The sequence below is a fragment of the Hesperophylax consimilis genome, chromosome 5 (genome assembly GCF_061612785.1).
Source record: "Hesperophylax consimilis isolate HC1 chromosome 5, BYU_Hcon_1.0, whole genome shotgun sequence".
Classification (NCBI taxonomy): Eukaryota; Metazoa; Arthropoda; class Insecta; order Trichoptera; family Limnephilidae; genus Hesperophylax; species Hesperophylax consimilis.
Window position 1 is genome coordinate 19,367,998 of NC_142840.1, and position 21,605 is coordinate 19,389,602.

Sequence of the window (21,605 nt, forward strand, 5' to 3'; positions counted from 1 at the left end):
TATAACCACAAATAAAAATAATTAAGATATTAATATTAATGAATTTATTCCACAACACTCATTCGTGTCATCGTCCCGACTTCGTGGTGCATATTATCAACTTTGCCCAGCACAATGCCCAATTGAAATTCCTCCATTAATATTTGAATGCGAAGTTTCCCTCGGGCCCCAGGCGGGGGTAGGAGCGCTGACCCGGGAATTGTTTTCCTCTAATATTATTTTAATACCCCCTAATCCGGCCTGGGAGGAGAGAGGGGCAGTGAGACACGGGCCGGGTAGGGGACGGTGGGCCGGCAGGGCGTGCCGCTCCTCCCCTACACAACAGACAATGAGCGATGGTTATCTTACCATACTTTCTCTGAATCTAGTGCACAGGCAGTACTTACTCAATGAGGTTTTTACAGAGGCAGTACTTACTCGATGAGGTTAGCAGTACCTATCCAATGAGTACGCTAGCCGTACCTAACCAACGAGGTATGAAGAGTAGCAGTAACTAGTCAGTGAGGTTTTAACAATAGACCCTAGCAGTACCTACCCAATGAGTACACTAGCCGTACTTAACCAATGAGGTTTTAACAATAGCAGGTTCCTACTCAATGAGGTTTTAACAGTAGAAGTGCATATAAATGAGGTATTAACCATAACAGTACCTACCCAATTAGTACACTAGCCGTACCTAACCAATGAAGTTTTAGCCCTAGCTGTACCTATCCAATGAATACACCTATCGTACCTAATCAATGAGGTTTTAACGATAGCATTACCTACTCAATGAGGTTTTAACAGTAGAAGTGCATACCAATGAGGTTTTAACCCTAGCAGTACCTACCCAATGAGTAGACTAGCCGTATATAACCAATGAGGTTTTAACAGTAGCAGTACCTACTCAATGAGATTTTAACAGTAGAAGTACTTACCCAAGAAGGTTTTAACCGTAGCAGTACCTACCCAATGAAGTTTTAACCGTAGCAGTACCTACCCAATGAGGTTTTAACCGTAGCAGTACTTACCCAATTATTTTTCAACAGTAGCTGAAACCGTAAAAAACTGTAACCATACAAATCCAATGACCTTTTTTATCTCCGGCTACAGCCGCCATGATTACGTCGAACTACACATGTTGAAAAGCATTGTAATAGCAAATGAGTTTTACTTATTAATTTGACGGTAGGTTTCTATCAAAATACATAATTAATTATTTATTTCTGTAGCAAGTCGCTCTCTAAATAAAGAAACTAGAAAACAGTCAAAGGCGGGGGCTTTGGGACCCAGTTGGCATTAAATTTCAAGTAGATACCAAGAATTCATGAGCTTTTCAATAGTAATTACCCTGACACGTGCAACTAAATCACACACGTTTATGCATAAATAATAATGGTGCTCTAACAATGTTTATGTATCACGCCCCTCTCCATAAAAATGACGGGTTACTTATAAAGAAGGAAGGTTTGATTTACACTGCATTTGAATGGTGTTAGATCAGATTGCACATTTGACATTCAACATGAGATAAATTAGAATTTTAAATAAACATTTGATGCTAATTTTATCGTTTTTATAATCGCCATTTGCTGGTAAATGACTGGTGATAAAATAGTCAGTAAGTGATGTTTCATTCATTGAAATATTTAGTTCACTAGATTCGCCAGGATTTTCAGATTGAAGGGGAATTTTTAAGCTATTTTCTAGCCAGCAACAACTAAATGACAAAACCATCGGCTACACTTTTTAACGTCTGTCGTTTTCTAAAAAAGTTCCGGATACTTTTTGAATCCTGTCTGAACGAGGCTTTGATGTTCGTAATTAATCAGACTAGTCGTTTTTGTGTGATTCAGGTTATCACCTTATTTAAAAAAAAGTAATATATATAAAATTTAATAATGATATTATTAAGTTCTGCGAGTATTTTAGTTTTTTATTATTATTGTGACAGCTGTTTCGGCGTTTGTTGTGTTCGTACAAACAGGTCTCCAACTCGTCTTGGAAGGAGTTTATAAATAATAGGTTATTTTAGATTAATCAGGGATTTATTAATACTCCACGTATAATAATGGAGACTGGATAGTCGACCTAACTAGTAGCTGGCTAATTGGAATCTGAAACAGTAAGTTTATCTGGGAGCCTTCCCACTGGCCCTGGCGACTACTGGCCACTGGCTCCATCTTGCGGACTTCCACGCAAGCTCTAAGCACTGCCCTCTGTGCGTGCATCTATGAAGCTCTTACTTCCCAACAGCGTTCAAGGTCATTATATGATTCTACTTACTTGATTGTAGAAGTTAACTGGTTTATTTTATACTCAAAATCTTGAAATTGTAATTTTTTTAATTCTTTTTACGCCCGTAAGGCTTTTACATAAGTAAATGTAGTATAATTTTGACATGATGAATAATTCAGAACACGAGAAAGAAATAATTAAAATCGAAAAAAAATAAATACATTAAATAAAAAGTCAAATAACATTTTTTAAATAAACGTAAATGATTTATTACCGGTTATCCTTACTTAAGAGTTATTGGACCAAGGTAGGAAAACTTGGACAAGTCGTGAAATCTTAATATAAAAATAAACTAGAACACACATTGTTACCGACATGGCATAAATATTTAAAATGCTGTCTGTAAACCAATTTATAGTTACGGAATAACTTAATGCATTTAAATAATTTAAAAAAAAATTGTATCAGTAAAAAGATATTCAGTCCACTTTTCATTTAACATCTTTAAAATGATGGCTCATTAACCGAGAGTTGTAGACTTTCAAAGTAATTTAAATTCATTTCCATTTGGTATTTTACTCGTAACCACCCAGAACCATGTTAATTCAATGACATTTCTATCTTCACGAAGGGTGGTGTCTTCCCCTATTCGTAAAATATAAGTGATTAAACAAAGAAACTGAGAAAAGAAAGGTCTTTGACTATAATAGAACGTTTGTCAAGGGCCTCCCTCCTCCCCAGCCCTAGTCGTGTTTCCGCATATTGTTCAGGTATAAATTATAAGTATAATTTATTCCGTCACATTAAAATCGTTCTGAAAGAGAGAGAGTTTTTAAAGAAACGGGAGGCTTTTGAGTAGGGTTTAAAAAAGGGATGTTGGGCGTATTAATTTTCCAGCCTGTAGCCGTAGACAACGATAAAATGTATTCAATTTTCAGTTCTACTCTGCTGAACACTTGACATTTATTTATTTATTTATTTCATTTAAACGCCCATAGGGCTTTTACATACAATGCAATTATGTTTATTAAATACAATAACAATAAGGAGTTTATATAATATATGAGAAAATACAGATTACATAAAATATAAGATTTAACAATGCATAGGTCAACAAAATATAGGTAACATGAAACAAGAGTTTACGAAACGTAGGTAACATGAAGTTTAAGTAAATGAAATAAAAATATATGATCTGCCAATATCCTCCAAATCAATTGAATGAAAAGGGATGAAATTGTTGTTCACATTAGCCTATAAACTATGTAACTTTAATTAACAATCTCTATTACGCAAGATTAGGATAAGAATTTGTGAGGAGGTTGTGGAAAACGTTGGCTCATGAGGGAGGAGAAAGAAGAATACGGTTTAATAATTTGAATTTTGGTTATCTAAAAATAAGTTTGCTGCTTTTACTATGAAAATGGGAATTAAATCATCTAAACGTTAACTTTCAATGGAAATGTACAATACCACACATATTTTAATTTAAAAAATAATGCATACTAAAAAAACAATTCAAACAATACAAACAAGTTGTTAATGGTTCTTGCTAATAAAACTCCTTGACAACAAAACACTGTGTCTTTTTAAGTAGACTAAAAATTCTTATAATTAGAAACGCGTGTCTGGAACGGCCTGGAGGCTAATGTCCTCTACATTATGCTCTCTGTTTTCGATTCACCATACCTTGATCCCAAACGTGGAGGGGCGACCCTATATTCCTCCGACATCTGCCGGATAACTCTATAACCTCTAAGATCTATCTATACTAGAGTCATCTTTGTCTTGTAACTCTTACTATCACAACTTCCTTCCTCAAAAAGTTAACTCAATAATTTAATTGAATTCGGGGATTAACCTCTTTGGCAAAGCATCACAGAATTACGCCATTTTACCCCCAAAGAGCCCCACAATTCTATGAATCATACAGTCGTGCTCTGTACCAATTTAATTGTTCATTTTAAAGTCTGGTGAATCCATTGTGTGACGTGTGAATTAAACATATGACTGCGTCCCTAAAGGCTGCTTCAATTCGGCACATTTCAATGCCACCTATAGGTGGCATTGAAAAGTGCCGAACTCCCTTTGAATAAAATTTGATATAGTCAACATCTCCCTACCTCCCCCGGCGAGGCGGTGTGAAAGCCTCTGCGGTGATTATTGTACGGGCAATTTAATCCCCCGCCTGAATAAATATCAATTAATACCCGACACAATATTGCCCGGCGCTACTCTGTCGGCTTTTAGCGACAAACTTCGGGAAGGACGGTGATAAATGGCCAATTTGCAGAGTGATTCATTCTGAATTGACAAAGTTTAGATTTGATTCGAGCTTTGGTAATACTAAGAGATGATTATTCTTAAAGCTCAGATGTGATTCGAGCTTTGGAAATAAATAATAAGAGATGATTATTCTTAGAGCTTAGATGTGATTCGAGCTTTGGAAAGAATAAGGTATTTTTTCAAATGTGAATGTGACCCCTCAATATGCTTCCAATGTATGCTAAGGGAATGGAGAAGGAAAGGAGACGGGGAGGTAAAGGTTGAGTAATACCTGGATATTCAGATCTAGTCACTAAATGCGGCTAAAGCCATTTCAAGCACCGTTTCCATTCTAAATGGTAGTCTTTCACCAGGGCGATACTGAGAGTATGTTCCACTCTTGATGGGGTCCTTAAAGGATGCTTATTCTTAAAGTTTACTTTTGATTCAATCTTTGGTAAGAGTAAGAAATGATTTATTCTTAAAGTTTAGATTTGATTAGAGCTTTGGAAAGAGTGAGGGATGCTTATTTTAAAGTTCAGATTTGATTTAAGCGGTGCCTATTCTAGAAGTTTAAACATTGTATTACGTCGTAAAATGTAGGATGCAGAAGATTTTATGATATTTCGAAGCATGGAATTGTTGGCAAGTGCAAGGAGCTTTTTGGCCAGCCGCCTCGCAACAAAGACATTGTGAACACTTTACGAGCAACGCAACTCGTAAATCTCACAAGAAGCGACATTTTATCTTGCTTTTATTTTATTTTCAATGTTATAATCCGACCAAAAGTTTTCCTATGAGGCTTTTTTCAGCTTTGCTATGTAAAAGTTAACAGTTTTAGTAAGACTGACGATTTAATAATCGGATTCTGGCATTTGTGAATTTGATACAGGAAGCTCGTTTTCTTTGAAAATAATCTGTACAAATGTATATAGATTTAATTCCACGTGTGAACTGTAACACTTTGCGGTTGCACGTGGCGGTTTGTTGGTTTTCGACACGTACAGAGAAGGGTTGAATAATAATGAGGGGTGGTAATGCTCATTGGGGTGGAAAACACACAACATTCAATTCGCCATACCTACCTAAAGCGTTGTCAAAAATAAATATAATTATTTTCTTTATTCAATTGCTTCACAGCTAAACCATTGCGTATGTTTACATTATTAGATATGCATGAGGATGAAAACACATTTTGTTGTTCTGTCATGAAAATTAGCCTCGGGGGTGATGACATTGTAGACTGCCCTGATGATAAACCTCTTATTGGAGAGGGCTCTAGAATTAGGAGAGGAACAATAAAGTTGAAAAGTTTTTTTTTTAAACAATTTTTTATACGTGGCCTACTGGGGTACCCCCATTATAAGGTTACATTATATATGGTTTTGTAAGTGAAGTAAAAAAATATATAAATATTAAAAAAAATATATTTAAGTTTTCTTTTGTAAGTATTACATTACAGTACATTTTGCTCATTTCTCTCGGTCGGTCGGTGGCTAAATTGGCATCGCGTCTGGGTCCCATCCAGATGAAGTGTGTTCAATTATATTAATTTAATTTAATTTAACCAATTACCTCTGGCTGTAAGATTACAAAAAAATTACGTTAAATTCAAAAACACTTTTAAAAATATAATTCAGTAGAATTTCTTCATTTATTTCATCAATTAATTAATTTAATTTCTTCATTTATTTAATTAAGTAATTAATTTAATTTCTTCATTTATTTAATTAAGTCATTAATTTAATTTCTTCATTTATTTAATAAATTAATTTCTTCTTTTAAAATAATATCATAATTCTCTAAAATAATATTAGATATAGGTACTTTTTTCTGCTTTCTTCTTTTTTCTCTCCTCCTTTTTCCTATTAATTTTTCACAACAATTGTTTGTAAATTTTATTTAATTTTTCTTAGCTTAAAATAATAATTTGTTAAAATAGTAATTAATTACGTTTCTCCACTTTTTAACGCGAGCGTTTCCTCATAAAAAAAGGTGTTTTACGATACTGTTTCCGATATTTAAAAAAAAATTGTATTATGTATAAATTGTTATTGTACATCTTTAAACCAAAAAAGAAATAAAAATAAAATTCCTCTTGCTAAATCCTCCATTGCTACTTGCTAGGATACCTGGAAGTCTACATTCTGTGAATATTAAAATGCTACTGCTGATTTGGGATTTTCTATCAAACACATTTTATGGAAAATTTCTAAGGTATCTAAGATTATTATATTGTTAAAAAAATAACAGTGAGAAGCCATGGTCGGGCGTATCTTTTCGAGAAAAGAGAAAAAGGAGTGTAATTAGAGGCAAGAAAACAATACTGTCAGTTTTTGCCCCAATATATTTGGCATATACATCCATTCGCATACGAAATACAATTATAAACCGAGAGGTCTAAAACTATAACAACAGAAATAAAGACACTTGAAGAGCACGTTGACTTTAAGAGCCACCACGATAAGGGGAGCTTAGATATATACGAAAATGAAACCCACAAAGTCGATGTAGAAAAAGATTTCACCAATGTAGACAAAATAAAATAATCTTTCGTGTATTATTTTTAAAAAATCTGTAAAAAAGTGCTAATGTTATTTGAACCCGTACTAATCAGTAGTATCAACCAGTAGTAAAGTTGGTAGGTAACAGAGACGCCTTACAATAAAAATATATCGGTGACATTTCGTCCCCTCGCGCATTAAATTCCTCGGGGGTAGTTCCGCCGTCAAAATTACACGGCGATAAATTTAGCAAACGCATTATTAGCCCTGTTAAATGGTGCTTGCTGTTATACCCTTGGTTCCGAAATCACGATCATCCCCTTTTCAATTCTACCAGATTCAATTGAGAATTGCGACACATACGATATATTCGCAGATTATCTTGTTACGAATTGAAAAACTTTTCTCATTTTCCAGTCGAAGAAAAACTTCCGTTTGCTTGTTCTGAAGATACGAATAGTTTTTGTACTTATGCTTCTAAAACATACTAATGCAGTGTATTATTATTATTAACGCTTTCCAATAAATATGTCGTTGCCATTCGACCGAAATACAATGAATACCTAACTGCAAAAAGTCGTGTTAGTACCTAAATTTGTCCCAAATGACGTTAAGCTTTCTTTTTTTTTTTTTTTAAAAGAAAGAGAAAAATTCCCGGGTTACGAATAACCTGACAATATTTGAAAATCTCCTACAACCACCACAGTAAGCTGAAAATGTTGCTTGTGTTGTGATGGAGGACTTAGCCAGCCGAGGAATTGAACACACTACGCCTGGGTGGGACCCAAACGCGATGTCATCTCGGCCACCGACCGGTCATACAATAAGCTTGTTTGCTAAAAACATAGAATAAATAAAAAAAACTAAATTTGAATGGAAACAAATGTGCCACTGACTTAATATATTTTGGTTCTAAACCATTTAGAAAAAATCTGAAGAAATTTAATAAAAATAAACGGTCCTCCACAATAGCGTCTAAATTCTTGTAAAAAGTTTCATGAAACATGACATGCCATTTCAATGGCACAAAAATCTCTAACATAAATAAATACCTTCATTTTTTAATAGATTTCCAAACCTGAACAAAAACTTACAATAGAAATATGTGGAAATGACCTATTTATTATTTTTTTAGAATTAAATTATCCATAATTTACGTTACCTATTTACATACTTGTAAGCGTTACATTTTTTTATTATATTTAAAAAAAAATTGCAATATTTGATCCTTCAATATGCCTGAACGAAAAATATAACGGTTTTCCGGTGCTCACTATAAACAAAAAAAACTTTAGAACCCGCGGCCCGCGAGCCTTTTTCGTGCAGTCAACTGGGCTAAATTATTGAAATATATAACAAATCAACAACAATATTGGTTGGTTTGATCTTGTGCTTAGAAAATATTTGTCCTATGATATATATTTTTAATGTGTTCAGTTTTATAGGGGTTCACGAACATATGTTTTTTTCTGAAAACAGAAGTAACTGAATTAAGTTTTAATATGGTGCTACAAGGGCCGGCCCTGAAACGTACACTTCCTGAGCGACGGTACCACGCGCCGCTCCAGGCCGCTGCGCAGAAAGGTCTCACAATTGACTGCGCTGTAAACCGTTACCTTACTTTGGCCTGTAGTGGCGCGTGGTACCGCCGCTCCGAAGTGTACGTGTGGCAGAACCTAAGGTATTTATCAACTCAATGTATTGTAATGATTGCAGGTGATTACCGCGACCTACAAATACCGCCGCTAGCGTTCAACCGAGCGGTGGAGCTGCTGAGGAGATCTCCGGAGTTCACCATGATGGCCGTCCTCAAGCAGGACGTGGCCAACTCCGGATCCATTATTTCTTTTTCACACGGATACAACAGGTACCAACACTGTACTGGACATTGTACATTCCGAACCCTTTTCTCCTCTCCTTCTCCAATCCCCCTTCTCCAACATCGGTGTGAAATCCTGACTCCAACAGAGTCAGTACTCCGGCCACTGAGTTGTCCCAGAGAGAGGTCGTACGTGACATCATCGTTCTACCACCTTAAATCTTTTTCACACAAAACAAGTGAGAAGGAAGATTTCTCGACCTCTCTCCGGGACTATTATGAGAGTTCTTAATGTATTCACAAAAAGTACCCACCGTTCGTAAAACTATTAAAATGTATTCTGACATATGTGTGAAATGTATAATAATAATATAGTTAGGTATGTACTCATGTGTACATTCTTATTTCCCTTCCACCAGCAGTCATTTTTTTTAAATTGTCGTGTAAAATGTACATTGCACAATCGATCACAAAAAGATCTAATATATATATAAAATAAAAGTGATTGATTATACATTTATACAACCCAGTGATTCCAGCAGCGTATCAGGTATGAATGATGATTGGGTGAATGTTAGATTCGCAAAGAATGCAAGACGTAATCTTAATAAATAAGATCAAGAAAGGGACGCTTAGATGGTTTGGGTATGTAAAGCGAATGAACGAAGAAAGGAGTATACGGAGAATATATCACGCAAATGTGAATAGTAGAAAAAGTCGGGGGCGCCCGAGGAAGACATCGCACACGTGAACCAGATACATACTTGAGTAAGAGTCTGAATAATAGAAGTGTATGTATGAGGCGATGTATGAATGTGAATGAGGCAATAAGTGTGTGCCAAGACCGAGTTGTCTGGCGGTTCGTCCTCTCTAAACCAACCCCTGCGGAGAAACGGCGTGATGTTTAGTTAGTTAGTTAATCAAATTATTATGGTTTTATTTTATTAAGAATCTACGAATAGGTACAGGTAAATCATTTTAAAGAGACCCTTGCTTGAGTAGTTATGTATTTGATGGATAAAAATAATTGTTTTTTGCCTATTCAACGCTTGACGTTTGGATGCAAATTCAAATCGATATAATATATAAAGTACAAAGTGTAACTTACAGGTACATCCTATTTCTTTGGGTTAACCCAAAAAACAATAAAATGTAAAGAATAAATATATCCAATCGCGAGTCTAAATTAAACGAATTATTTCAACCACTGGAGAGGATATTTACGATAAAATGCGTTGAGCGCTGGAGATTTTCGTACGTTTGGTTTTGAATTTGCCCGCTCTCATAAAAAAAGTCATACCTCCGAATATTGATACGAAAACAGATAAATTGTTAACTATCTTTTAAAGCCAATGAATTTACCTATATTTCGTAATTTATCTTGAGTTTGTAGGTTTTATATTAAAAAAGGCTGATTGTTAACAAAAACAGTTTAGAATGGTACTTACAAGAAATTTTGTAACATGTATAATGCTCAGTAGATCTAAAAACAAGGTTTTAACGGATATATTAATAATAACATTACGCATTACTATTATAATTATTTAAAAAAATATAATGTCTTTACGAAAACCGCAATTTGATAAATAATTTTTCAATCGTAATTTATCAAGCTAAATTTTATGGTAGAATAATTAAAAATTGTATATATTTCTTTGTTATGAATCACTCTATCTGAACTAGTATTAAAAATTACATAAGTTACGATATTACACATCTCATCTTACGATAATTTAGGTACGGCACCGAAAAAGAACATTTTTTAATCTTATTTTTCATTTTAGGACTTTGAAATAACTTTAAATAAGCAGAAAATTCAATAACGAATACATTGATATAAATAATAGAACTTATTAAAAGTAAAATAACACGACAAGACATTTAAAAAATATTTCGAATCTGAAAATCATAAATAAACCACTCTCTATAATATTATACTCACGATAATCTTATTTTTATTAGAGATGAGAGACATCTATCGAAAAATTGGGAAACCATTTGCGGTGAAAAACCGTTAGCTCTAGGGTTTTGCAAATTGACCAAAATATGTCCAAATGAACTCCAGTGGTACCTACTTGAGTATCTTGCTGTTAGCTGAAAATAATTATTTAAAATTGAATTATTATATTTTTACTTACGTTTGCTGGATAAGGGGTGACTGCGGGCATTGGGTGTTCCAAACTAGTTCGTAAAACTTTTTTGAAACTTTCAATGCTATCTGTATGCACAAATACATTCCAACATCTCCTCTTTAAAATGATTTGCCTGTGCGTACCTACAAATTAATATACAATCGACATTTAATACAGTATCAAATAAAATCAAATATATAACATTTTTTCACATTACCTTTCACTTCTTGAACCCTAGATTCGCCTCTGCACATCGGCCAGTTCTGAAAGAAAACTAAATAGCTATAATAGTCATAACAGGGATGATACATCAAACGTTAGCATTGTATTGTATGTACATGTTGTAATATAGGTGCAGTGAGCGGAGAAGAAGGGATAGGAGTCTATTATTGTTAGTAGGTGTAGCAGTGTAAGTAGCCTAGGGTAAGTCCTGTAACAGTTGCTTATTGATTGCAGGTGCAGGAAGGTCCCTCAAGCAGAGGCTGGTGAGTCTAAATCTCAACATCGCATCTCGGTGAGCTCTACTTGTCACTAGGTGCACGGGATCCACTCATTTGTTCCGTGAATGCGATGGTGGATCACGTAAATAACCCTCTTGACTGACACATTTATATATAGGGGAGAATCATGTATCTTGGAATGTTCTGTACCTCGGAATGGTCCTCCTTAGCCTAATATAACCTCAATCTTTGTGTGCATGTTCGTACTGAAGAATGCCAAGCTCATCATGCTCCTGTGGTCAATACTTCCCCAAGCAATGCCGGCTTTATTCGCATGCGTGACTCGTATTTCCATCATGTTATTATCCGTGTTGTCATGTTTTATTTTCAACCTGGTGTTATAATTAACCGCTCAGTGTTCTGTGAAACCCATGTGATTTTAACATGTTGTAATGTAACATCTTAATTGTTTATCTTATTTAGTCCCGATCCATATTTGTTGTTCTCGTTTGATGTTTCCAATAATGATTGCCATCCATATCGACACACTTATGATTAGTCACTTTCCAACCCAAACTGGAATAAAGATACTTGATGCGATGCCCTTCCTTTGACAGTTTGCTTGGATTCAAGAGAATCCCAGAATCGAGGAGGAAACCAGACCTTACTGAGATTTAAAGAGTTGCATGTTAACTGCATTCCAAGTAACATGAGAATCCGCTTTCTCCTATCACATAGTTCACGCTTGATGATATGTGAAAATATAAATTTGTCACATTAGTCAACTGCCATTACTTAACTTAACTATTCACTTTACTTTCTCCGAGAATAATAGAAAAGAAAAAACGTAATATAATTTTAGCAAAGGTCCCTCAAAACAACTATTTCAGTTTGATTTTGAATTAGTACTAGTTGGCAGCATTAGTTCCGAGGTACATGAGCGTCCCCTATGTATAAAGTTAAAGTGGCGATTTTGAGATCTAGACATCGTTGTGCCATAATATATCCCTCTCTCGTATAATTAACGACTCACATCACTCGCCTGTCTTGTATATCGCGTAACTCGATGTTTGAACCGCATCCGTTCTGTGGTGTTGTGATGTAAAGTACCTATGTATGTTGTGATGTTTCCACTGTGGTATTGTGACATGTACCTCGGAACCCCTCCCGCCTGCGTGGATGAGAACTAAGTGTGGTGTGGCGCAGGTACCTGGAGCTGCAGTCCAGCGGGCGCAAGAACGAGATCCGGCTGCACTACACGGTGGCCGGTACCGAGAACGCCAAGATGGAAAGCTTCCCCTACCGCCTGGCCGACAACGATTGGCACCGCATCGCCCTCTCCGTCTCCGGCACCGAGGTGCAGCTCCTACTGGACTGCCTTCCCATCTACAAGAGGATCATCTCCCTCCCGGATAGGAACTTTTCCCACCCGCAGCTCGCCCTGTGGCTGGGACAGAGAAATGGAAAACACTCCTTTTATAAGGTTACTTTTATACATAATCTACATTCACAATCTAAGTAGTATTAGCCATTATTTTCAAGAGAAACACACGGTATTACTGAATGTGAGATTTCGATCCAACACGCATAACATTTCTGTACAAAACAAAGCATTAAAAAATAGAGTGAAAGGATTAATTTATTTTATATTTCAAACAACTCAATTACTGTTAAACTGATTGTGAAATCAGATATGAGCGCATCAACAGATTTCTACCTGCTCATTAAAGAATAAATGCATAATGATGTGGTCATGTTCCAGGGTGAATTCGCTGATGTGAGGATAGTGACGGGACCGCACGGCTACCTGAGCCAGTGCCCCGCAGTACCTGCTACGTGTCCAACATGCGGACAGTTCTCCGTCATGGAACAAAGGATTCAAACCTTGGAAAACCAATTGGCAACCCTCGTATCGAAGGTTTGTATTAAACTCTTTCATTTTATTCAATCGTACCTATAATATGATTACAGCGACATCGGACGTAGAAATAAGCATAACAGAAAAAATCACATGTTTGTGCAAAAAAAAAATCTAAAAAAGGGTAATGTAATTACTTATCACCACAAAGGGGTAGTTTCTTAACAATTGGGATAGAGATTTTACTCCGTATTTCTACATGTTCTTTTTTTTAAATCGTTCAAAAAAAAACACAGGAGTTATTTGGACAAATGATTTTGGGAGGGAAAATATGCAAATTTAAAAGAAAAAACATATAATATATCATAACTTATTAACATTAAACTTCTCAATAAGCACACGCAATTAATTTATTTTATTTTATAATAATTTTCAAATTCTAAAAAATGTTTAAATCAGCTATTTATGTATGCTTTACGAACTATTTCAGTTTCGGTTTTATTATACAAGAAATCGATTACAAGAAACTGTTTATAAAAAATACAGTGAATGAGAGTAAACAAACATACAGAAAATTCTAGAAGAGTGACTAACATCAACAATAAAGCGCTGTTATAGTAATATGTAGTAGGTATAATAAAATTATAAAAATAGGAACCTGTGTACAGTAAAAGTGGGCATTCTTCGCCATAAAAGAACAGTGTTTTAAAACTATATTATAAAAAACCAAATCTCCACATGGAATAGACAAACTTGTATAAACAAATATAGCAAATGAATGTAGACAAATGTTCAGATGATTAGATGTGTGTCTTAACAGGGCCAGCCTTGAGCCAAAAGTAGACGCCTAAGTAGGTGATCACTGTAATCAATAATATTTGGGTGATTTGTGTTTTTGTGAAGCGCCGTTTTTATGAAACATAATCTTGGGGATGTGTTAGGACTGATAGCTGCAAAGTATTATCAGTGAGCTGCTCATGGGGCTGCTCCAATTGCGCTCGCATAGGGCTGGCCCCATAAATAAACCACTCACGCCGGCCCTATGTCTTAACATAAACACTACAGAGTTGATATTAGTTTATAATCACAACATTATAAAAATAAAATCAATATTATACCTAACATTATTAAAGGAAAGTTTTTCTGTGGTTTTAGGGTTTTTACATGTTATGTCAAAATAATAAAAATTGCAGTTCTTGCTTTGCTACAGAAGAATCATTTATATCCAATAATAAATAGCTTTTTACATATGTATTTTAAAACGTTGCAATTTTATTTGAGGTTATATAATTTTGAGTTGGCATTTATTTTTGATTTTACTTGTAGGATTTGATTTAATAACGATTTTGTAATATTTTTTCTAGTTTAACAGCGTTGAAGCAAGAGTGACGGTGAGAGAGGGGTGCGACTGCCAGAAATCTTGCGTGATAAACACAACGATTCACGCCGATGGTGCTACGTGGCAGAAGGACTGTAATTTATGTTCCTGCGTGGTAATTATACATTTCAAAATTACTACCATGGAAGTTTATTTACAGTACTAAATAAACTAAATAGAACTTTTGCTAATCTGACTCGCCACTTTAGTTTATTATAAATTAATTGATAAAATTTTTTGTCATATAACTACATATCTAACGCTGATTTTAATAATGTAATGTTGATATGTTTTCAGAAAGGTCAAATTACATGCCGGCCCGTTGAGTGTGCACCTTCTGAGTGCAAGAACCCTGTCCTACACCCCGGAGACTGCTGCCCAACTTGCCTCAGTAAGTGTATCCTTTATCTTCTTATTATTTATTTTTATAAAAGGAACAGACCCTAGACCAAGGCTGCCCAACCTTTTTAACAGTTGGGCCAAATTGACGATTTTGAATCACTGGCGGGCCACTGAGTACCTGACGGTTCCTGTTTCCATGGGGGGGGGGGTTGTTAGAGAATTTCTATAAAACATAATTCCCCACAAAAAAAATTCAGAATGAGTGCTCCCGACAAAATATTGAAATCCATGGGGGGGGGGTTGTTACGGAACTTCGCGAATAAATTCCGCGCTCAAAAACATCATATGTGATTCCCCACAACAATTTTTCGAATTAAGATTCCATTTCGGACGCAAAAAATATTATATCAAAAATTTACCGGTGTATTTTTGTTTAAAAAGTAAAACACTGGTGACCGCGCGCAAGCTGCATTGTTTGTTTTACCGCGGGCCCGCGACACTTTTTCAAATTGGCGGATTGGCGGGTTTTTTGAAAATGGTTCACGCGGGCCACTTATAATTCGTTCGCGGGCCACATTGTGGCCCGCGGGCCTGGGGTTGGGCAGCCTTGCCCTAGACGAACCAAGAAACTACTCGATATGGACAGAAACTCGCATAGGGAACTGGTAGGACTACTAACGGGATACTGCCATCTCAGGAGACACATGCGCAGATATTGGGAGTAGAAAACACCAATAGATGCAGGAAATGTGAAGAGGATGAAGAAACTCCAATTCAGCTATGGTGCCAATGTCCTGCCCTGGTGGGAACTAGGCTCAGATACCTGGGGAGACATACAGTAGAACCAGAAGACATAGCCACATACCCAATGACAACCCTGCTGAACTTTATTAAAGGGACTGGGTTGTTGTTAAAGCATTGAGGTAAAATGGGAGATAGCACAATGGGTCTATGGCCTAAGTGCTCACGGGAACTACAAAGCACCTAGTGCCAGGGAAACATTGTAAAATTAAGGTAAAAAAAAAAAAAAAGTAAGATTCTTAGAAAATATTTACGCTAAATACAATACGTAATATGATAAATATATACAAGGTTCACTAATCAACAGGGTTGAGCAGTGATTAGTTAGAAAGTGATCTTGAAGTTCATTTTCCAACTGCGGGATTTGAATTTACTGTAACACAAGTGTATCCAAGCAACACTGAATACAGCAAATGATTGATGGGCCTGACATATTACGCTATAGGCACCATGGCTTGGCCTATTTCGGCATATAGCTCGCCATACATTCCCATTTGGATTGTGTTAAGAGCAATGTGCTGAAATAGGCCAAGCCACAAGAATATAGCACAATTATAGCATGGCCTGTCATAGTCTTTATGAATAATACGTTGGTACTATTGTTATTATTTTTAATTTTCTTTATTTCATGTAGTGAATTTCGTACAGTAAATACATTTTTGACCCGCCATGCTAGGGACATCCCTGTGTTATGGCGGGTGAAGTTTACAGATTGAATTTATATATAATGTGATTGATTATACATAATAATTATTTTAATGCATTGCAGTTTGATTAATGAATATTTTATTTAAGAATTAAATTAAATAGGGAATGTGAGACATGACTGAAGGGTGTCAAGTGGTTAGAGAGTAGAATTAAAACTAATGTTCGGGATAAAAGGGAAAAATTCTAGGAATTTGTAGAGATTCAAATTTACAATAGGAATGTCTTATTTAGCAAACTATCATGACAAGGATATGACAGGGAAAGTTGAAATGAAACTATTGACAAAATTATTATTTATTCAAAGAGAGAGAAATAAATAAATGTGTATGAATAATTTTATTCTATGAATAAATGTACGTACGAATAATTTTATTCACATGAATAAATGTATATATGAATAATTTTATTCACATGAATAAATGTACGCATGAATAATTTTATTCATATGAATAATGTATGCATGAATAATTTTATTCATATAAATAAATGTGTATGAATAATTTTACTCATTCAAAGTAAAAGGGTGGCAAATACTCTCTGTATCTCATTGGTGAAAGTTGTTAAAGACTACCATTCGGAATCGAAAACTTTGCTTGAAATGACTTTAGCCGTATTTGGTGACCATATGTGAATAGCAGGCACTTCCCCATCTCCCTTCTTCTCACCTCCCTCTTCCTCACCTCCCTCTTCCCAATCTCCCTCTCACTCACATAGAAACGACCTGTTCTCATGAGATAAATAATGTCAACCACACAAATGTTGGGCGCGTGTTTGGCGTGTTTATCGAATATGCACCGGTGCCGAAGGGATAAATGACGCTAGTTACTGGAGCATGTTCCATTGAAATACCGGTAGAACAATAACAGCATTCTCATCTGATGCCTGTGTTCAATAGATTGTAATAAGTTTGTTAAAACAGGGGAATCTATCAAACACCTTGGGTGTTAAGTTATTTTCGTCACGCAATATATTGCCATAGTAAAAAAATTAAATTAAATCTAGGGGTGAAAATACTTCTATCAGAATATTATAAAAGGCTACAATTTTCCTTACAGTTGGTCGCTCAGCCTATGTTTGCACATACAACATGTATGTGCAGAATATATAACGTGTCTGTTAGCACTGCAAACAATGGCAGAGGTGTGGAAGTTAATTGAAATTAGTGCTTGCTTTGTACTAATGATGCAAAAAAGGCATATTGTAGGCAAACACGTATCCATTAGAGCTCCTTTTGCAAATAAAGCCAGAACCTGCATATTATGTTATGGTTATTTGCTCTGCTTTTATCAATCAAACAAATAGGTGTTTGGTTCGTAGTTTTACCGGCTTAGTTGATTACAATGCCATTTATTTATTTTTAAACAATTATTGAATTGTATGCGTGGTAAATAGACTTGTGTAACCCAAAATAGGGTATTTTCAGTTTTTTTTACTGTCGAAAAAATTATGTTAATGATGACATTTTCATTTATTTTCTTAACGATTTAACCCCTTGGGCAGTTTGAATTTTTTTAAATAATTCTATACGAAAAATATTTATCACGGTTTGCAAATTTTTTAATAAATATTTTTATATGAATCGATAAAAAGTGGAGTGACAATTATTTTTATAAAAAATTTGTCTAATCAAATATGTTTTTTAGTTTCGTGTAAAGTGTTACACAATGAGAGCCTCCGTGTACGAGGGTTAAGCCTCTCGACTAGCAAGCTGGAGGTCGCGGGCTCAATTCCCGGCGTTCGCAAGTAAATTTTTTTGAATAATTTGTTTATTTCACAATTTACTCATTTGAAATAATATATAGATTCTCTCGTATCGCCTAGATATAAGACCACTATTCAGAATAGAAACGTTGCTTAAAATAGCTTTAGCCATGTTTGGTGACCAGATCTGAATATCCAGGTTTATTTCCCACCTTCCTCTTCCCATCTCCTTCGCCTCCCCACTACCTTCAGCCTCACAAGATACCCCAATTAGGCATGCCATAGTCTTACTCCAGCCAGTTGGGAGCTGGTAGGACACCTTTTTTTGTAAAATTAAATTTGTATTTAAAAAAAAAAAAAAAAAAAAAAATGCTGAAGGTTTTCATCCACACAATTGAGAATTTTTTTTTTTTTTTTTTATATTTACTCCACACAGGAGGCCCTAAAGAAAATAATTTCCCTCAGGGCCTATGTCATCTTTGGGGATGCTGTGTGGAGGGTCTTTTTGTGGAAAGGAAGGAGTGAACATGGGTCTTGAAGAGTCCCATGTTGTAGGAGGGAGGAAACACAGAGGCCGGCAGTTCGTTCCACAGCCGAGCTGTTGAACTTAAGAACGAATCGTAGAAGCGACCCGTTCTCATGTGACAAGTGTCAACTGTGTACAAATGTTGGGCGCGCGTTTGGCGTGTATCCCGACTACGCACCGGTGCCGAAGGGATCAATGACGCTAGTTCCTCAGAGCATCTTCCATTGTAATACCGATAGAACAAGGACAGCATACCTACCTGACGCCTGTGCTCTAAAGATTGCAGTCCGTCTGTTAAGATTGGGGAATCTATCAAACGGACCGCCCGTTTCTGCACAGAGTCAAGGGTTTTTTTCAGGTATTTTGGGGCTCCAGACCAGAGATGGCTGCCAAATTCGACTGTAGGGCGCACTTGCGATTTGTACAGGGTGAGCAGTTGTGTACTATTAAAGTATCTGCGGGCCCTGTACAGTACGCCCAGCTTCTGAGAGGCCAACTTTACTCTGGCTTCGATGGAGCCCCCGTACCTGAGCTGGTCACTTATAGTTACACCAAGCATATCAATGGAAGGCCTGTTTGGAAGATTGCTTCCGTTGAAGGAGACTAGATTATCATTTGGATCCCTTTTAGACGTAATCAGACAGGATTGGGTCTTTGAAACATTAAATTCGACGAGATTATTTTTACCCCAGGAGGAAATACTCTCGAGATAACCGTCCATTCTCTGCTTCAAAGCCCTCCGAGCCGTTGGAGTTTGTGTGCCCTTTGGGGGCTTGTCAAACAAAAAGCTATCATGAACTGTACTGTCATCCGCGTAACAATGAATCGGTGCACATGTCAAAAGGTCATTGATGTGCAACAAAAACAAAGTCGGAGACAGAACCGATCCCTGTGGGACGCCAGCATTTATGGAGTGCGAGGAAGAGGTGAAACCGTCAGCAACCGCCTGAATCGACCTATCCCTTAAAAAGTCAGCAATCCACGTACACAGGGATGCGGGAAGTCCGTAAGAATGCAATTTGTTGACAAGTCCTCGGTGCCAGACCCGGTCAAAGGCCTTGGATATGTCTAGTGCGACCGTTTGGGTCTCACCGTGACGTTCCAGGCAACGCCCCCAAACATGCGTCACATACGCGAGAAGATCACCGCACGAGCGGTTCCGCCGGAATCCGTATTGACGGTCGTTGATAATTTTGTTCTTCTCGAGGTATGTGAGCAGTTTGTCGTTGATCACACGTTCCATCACTTTGGACAGAACTGATGTGATCGCTATGGGGCGGTAGTTGGCCGGGTTGGAGCGGTCACCTTTCTTGGGAATAGGGTGAATTACCGCTTTTTTCCAACCAGAGGGCACAGTGCCACACTTCAGGGACATTTTGAAGAGCTTTGTCAAAACTGGAACTATTTCCGCAGCACACCTCTGCAATACCAGGGCAGGTATTCCATCAGGTCCACTAGCTTTGTTAACATCGAGCCCCCGTATGACGTGGAGTACATCCCGATGCCGGATCCTCAGCTTTTTCATATAGAAGCCGCAGTGAGGAACCGACGGCGGAACAGCACCCCCGTCGTTGAGGGTCGAGTTTTCCGCAAACATCCAAAAAGGAAAGTAGCTACCTACCTACTTGTATTACAGTGTAAAAACATATTAGTTCCCCAGTGAATTAATCATTTCCAATGAATTGAAAATGATCGGTTTGTGTGAGACGTCAGACATCAGACCGAGTGGTTCAAAGAGTAGGTTTTGCAGTCAGGCATCACGGGTTCAATTTTCTGCAAGCTAAACAACAATCAATGGAAACAGGGAGTATAATTTATATATTGTCAGGTTATTCGTAACGAAAAGAACACAAAAACGAAGCAATGGATTCCTCGAACATTAAAATAGTAGAGTAATCGTAAGTGAATGTTTTGATGGGTAATCCGATAAAATAGAACATAATAAAATAATTGGTTAGGTTAGATTGGGACTTTTTCTTTCCAACCCCACTTTCTCTTTACTTTTCTTATATGTTCTGTTTTGTCATGGAACTTTTTTGATGATAATTTTTGTGTAATTTATTTGCAGAACAATGCGTCCTGAAGGGCGTACTATACGAGCATGGCGTGCAGGTGTCGCTGAGGCAGTGCGTGGAGTGTGAGTGCCGCAACGGCAACATGGGCTGCAACCGCGTGGACCCCGAGAAGAAGTGCCCCCCGCTGCTCTGCCCCACTGAGGAGCAGTTCTCCGTGCCCGGGGAGTGCTGCAATTTCTGTCCAGGTACGAAACACCACTTATTGTATTTTCCATCACAAACTAACCTTACCTAATCTAACTTAGGCGTACATACAAGGGGCCGAAAGTGTGTAGTTCTCTCGGAAATGGAAATGATATACCGAGTGAAAAATACTCTCAATATCACTCTTGTGAAAGACCACCATTCAGAATTGATATGTTGCTTGAAATGGCCAACAGCCATGGTTAGTGACCGGATCTGAATAGGCAGGTACCCCCTAACAATTTTCCAATTGATTTTAATCTAAATTATGGTAATAATTGAATGCCAATTGATTAAAGCAAATGATATAAACATATATTTTATTTCCAGGAGTGGACTATTGCAGTCTAGGACATAATTGCCACGAGAATGCTACATGTATGAATCTAAGTACAGATTATACATGTAAATGTAACCAAGGGTTTCAAGGCGATGGAAAAACTTGTACAGGTATATCAATATTGCTTCTTTTTTCTACATTGTCATATTTTTATGACAATCTATATTCTTCATTAGTTGCTTCCAGACACAACGCACAATGCACTTGAGCCACTCCCAAGCAGCAAGTAAGTTAAGAAATACCCGAACATTGATTGTTTTCAATATTTGTTAGAAATTCAATTGATGTATTTGCCATTATTAGTGGATTAAGAATA

General features: G+C 36.6%; 1 protein-coding gene across 1 annotated transcript in view; it reads left to right on the forward strand.

Moving 5' to 3' along the window:
* The window catches only part of LOC149423609 (protein kinase C-binding protein NELL2-like), a 118,417-nt gene that overhangs the window by 85,589 nt on the left and 11,223 nt on the right, over nt 1-21,605 (forward strand). Inside the window, exons 4-10 of the mRNA XM_089632270.1 lie at nt 8,703-8,853; nt 12,584-12,860; nt 13,140-13,295; nt 14,600-14,728; nt 14,911-15,004; nt 20,760-20,951; nt 21,280-21,399. Of these exons, the coding sequence (XP_089488396.1) occupies nt 8,703-8,853; nt 12,584-12,860; nt 13,140-13,295; nt 14,600-14,728; nt 14,911-15,004; nt 20,760-20,951; nt 21,280-21,399 (1,119 nt within the window). The remainder of the gene's footprint in view (nt 1-8,702; nt 8,854-12,583; nt 12,861-13,139; nt 13,296-14,599; nt 14,729-14,910; nt 15,005-20,759; nt 20,952-21,279; nt 21,400-21,605) is intronic.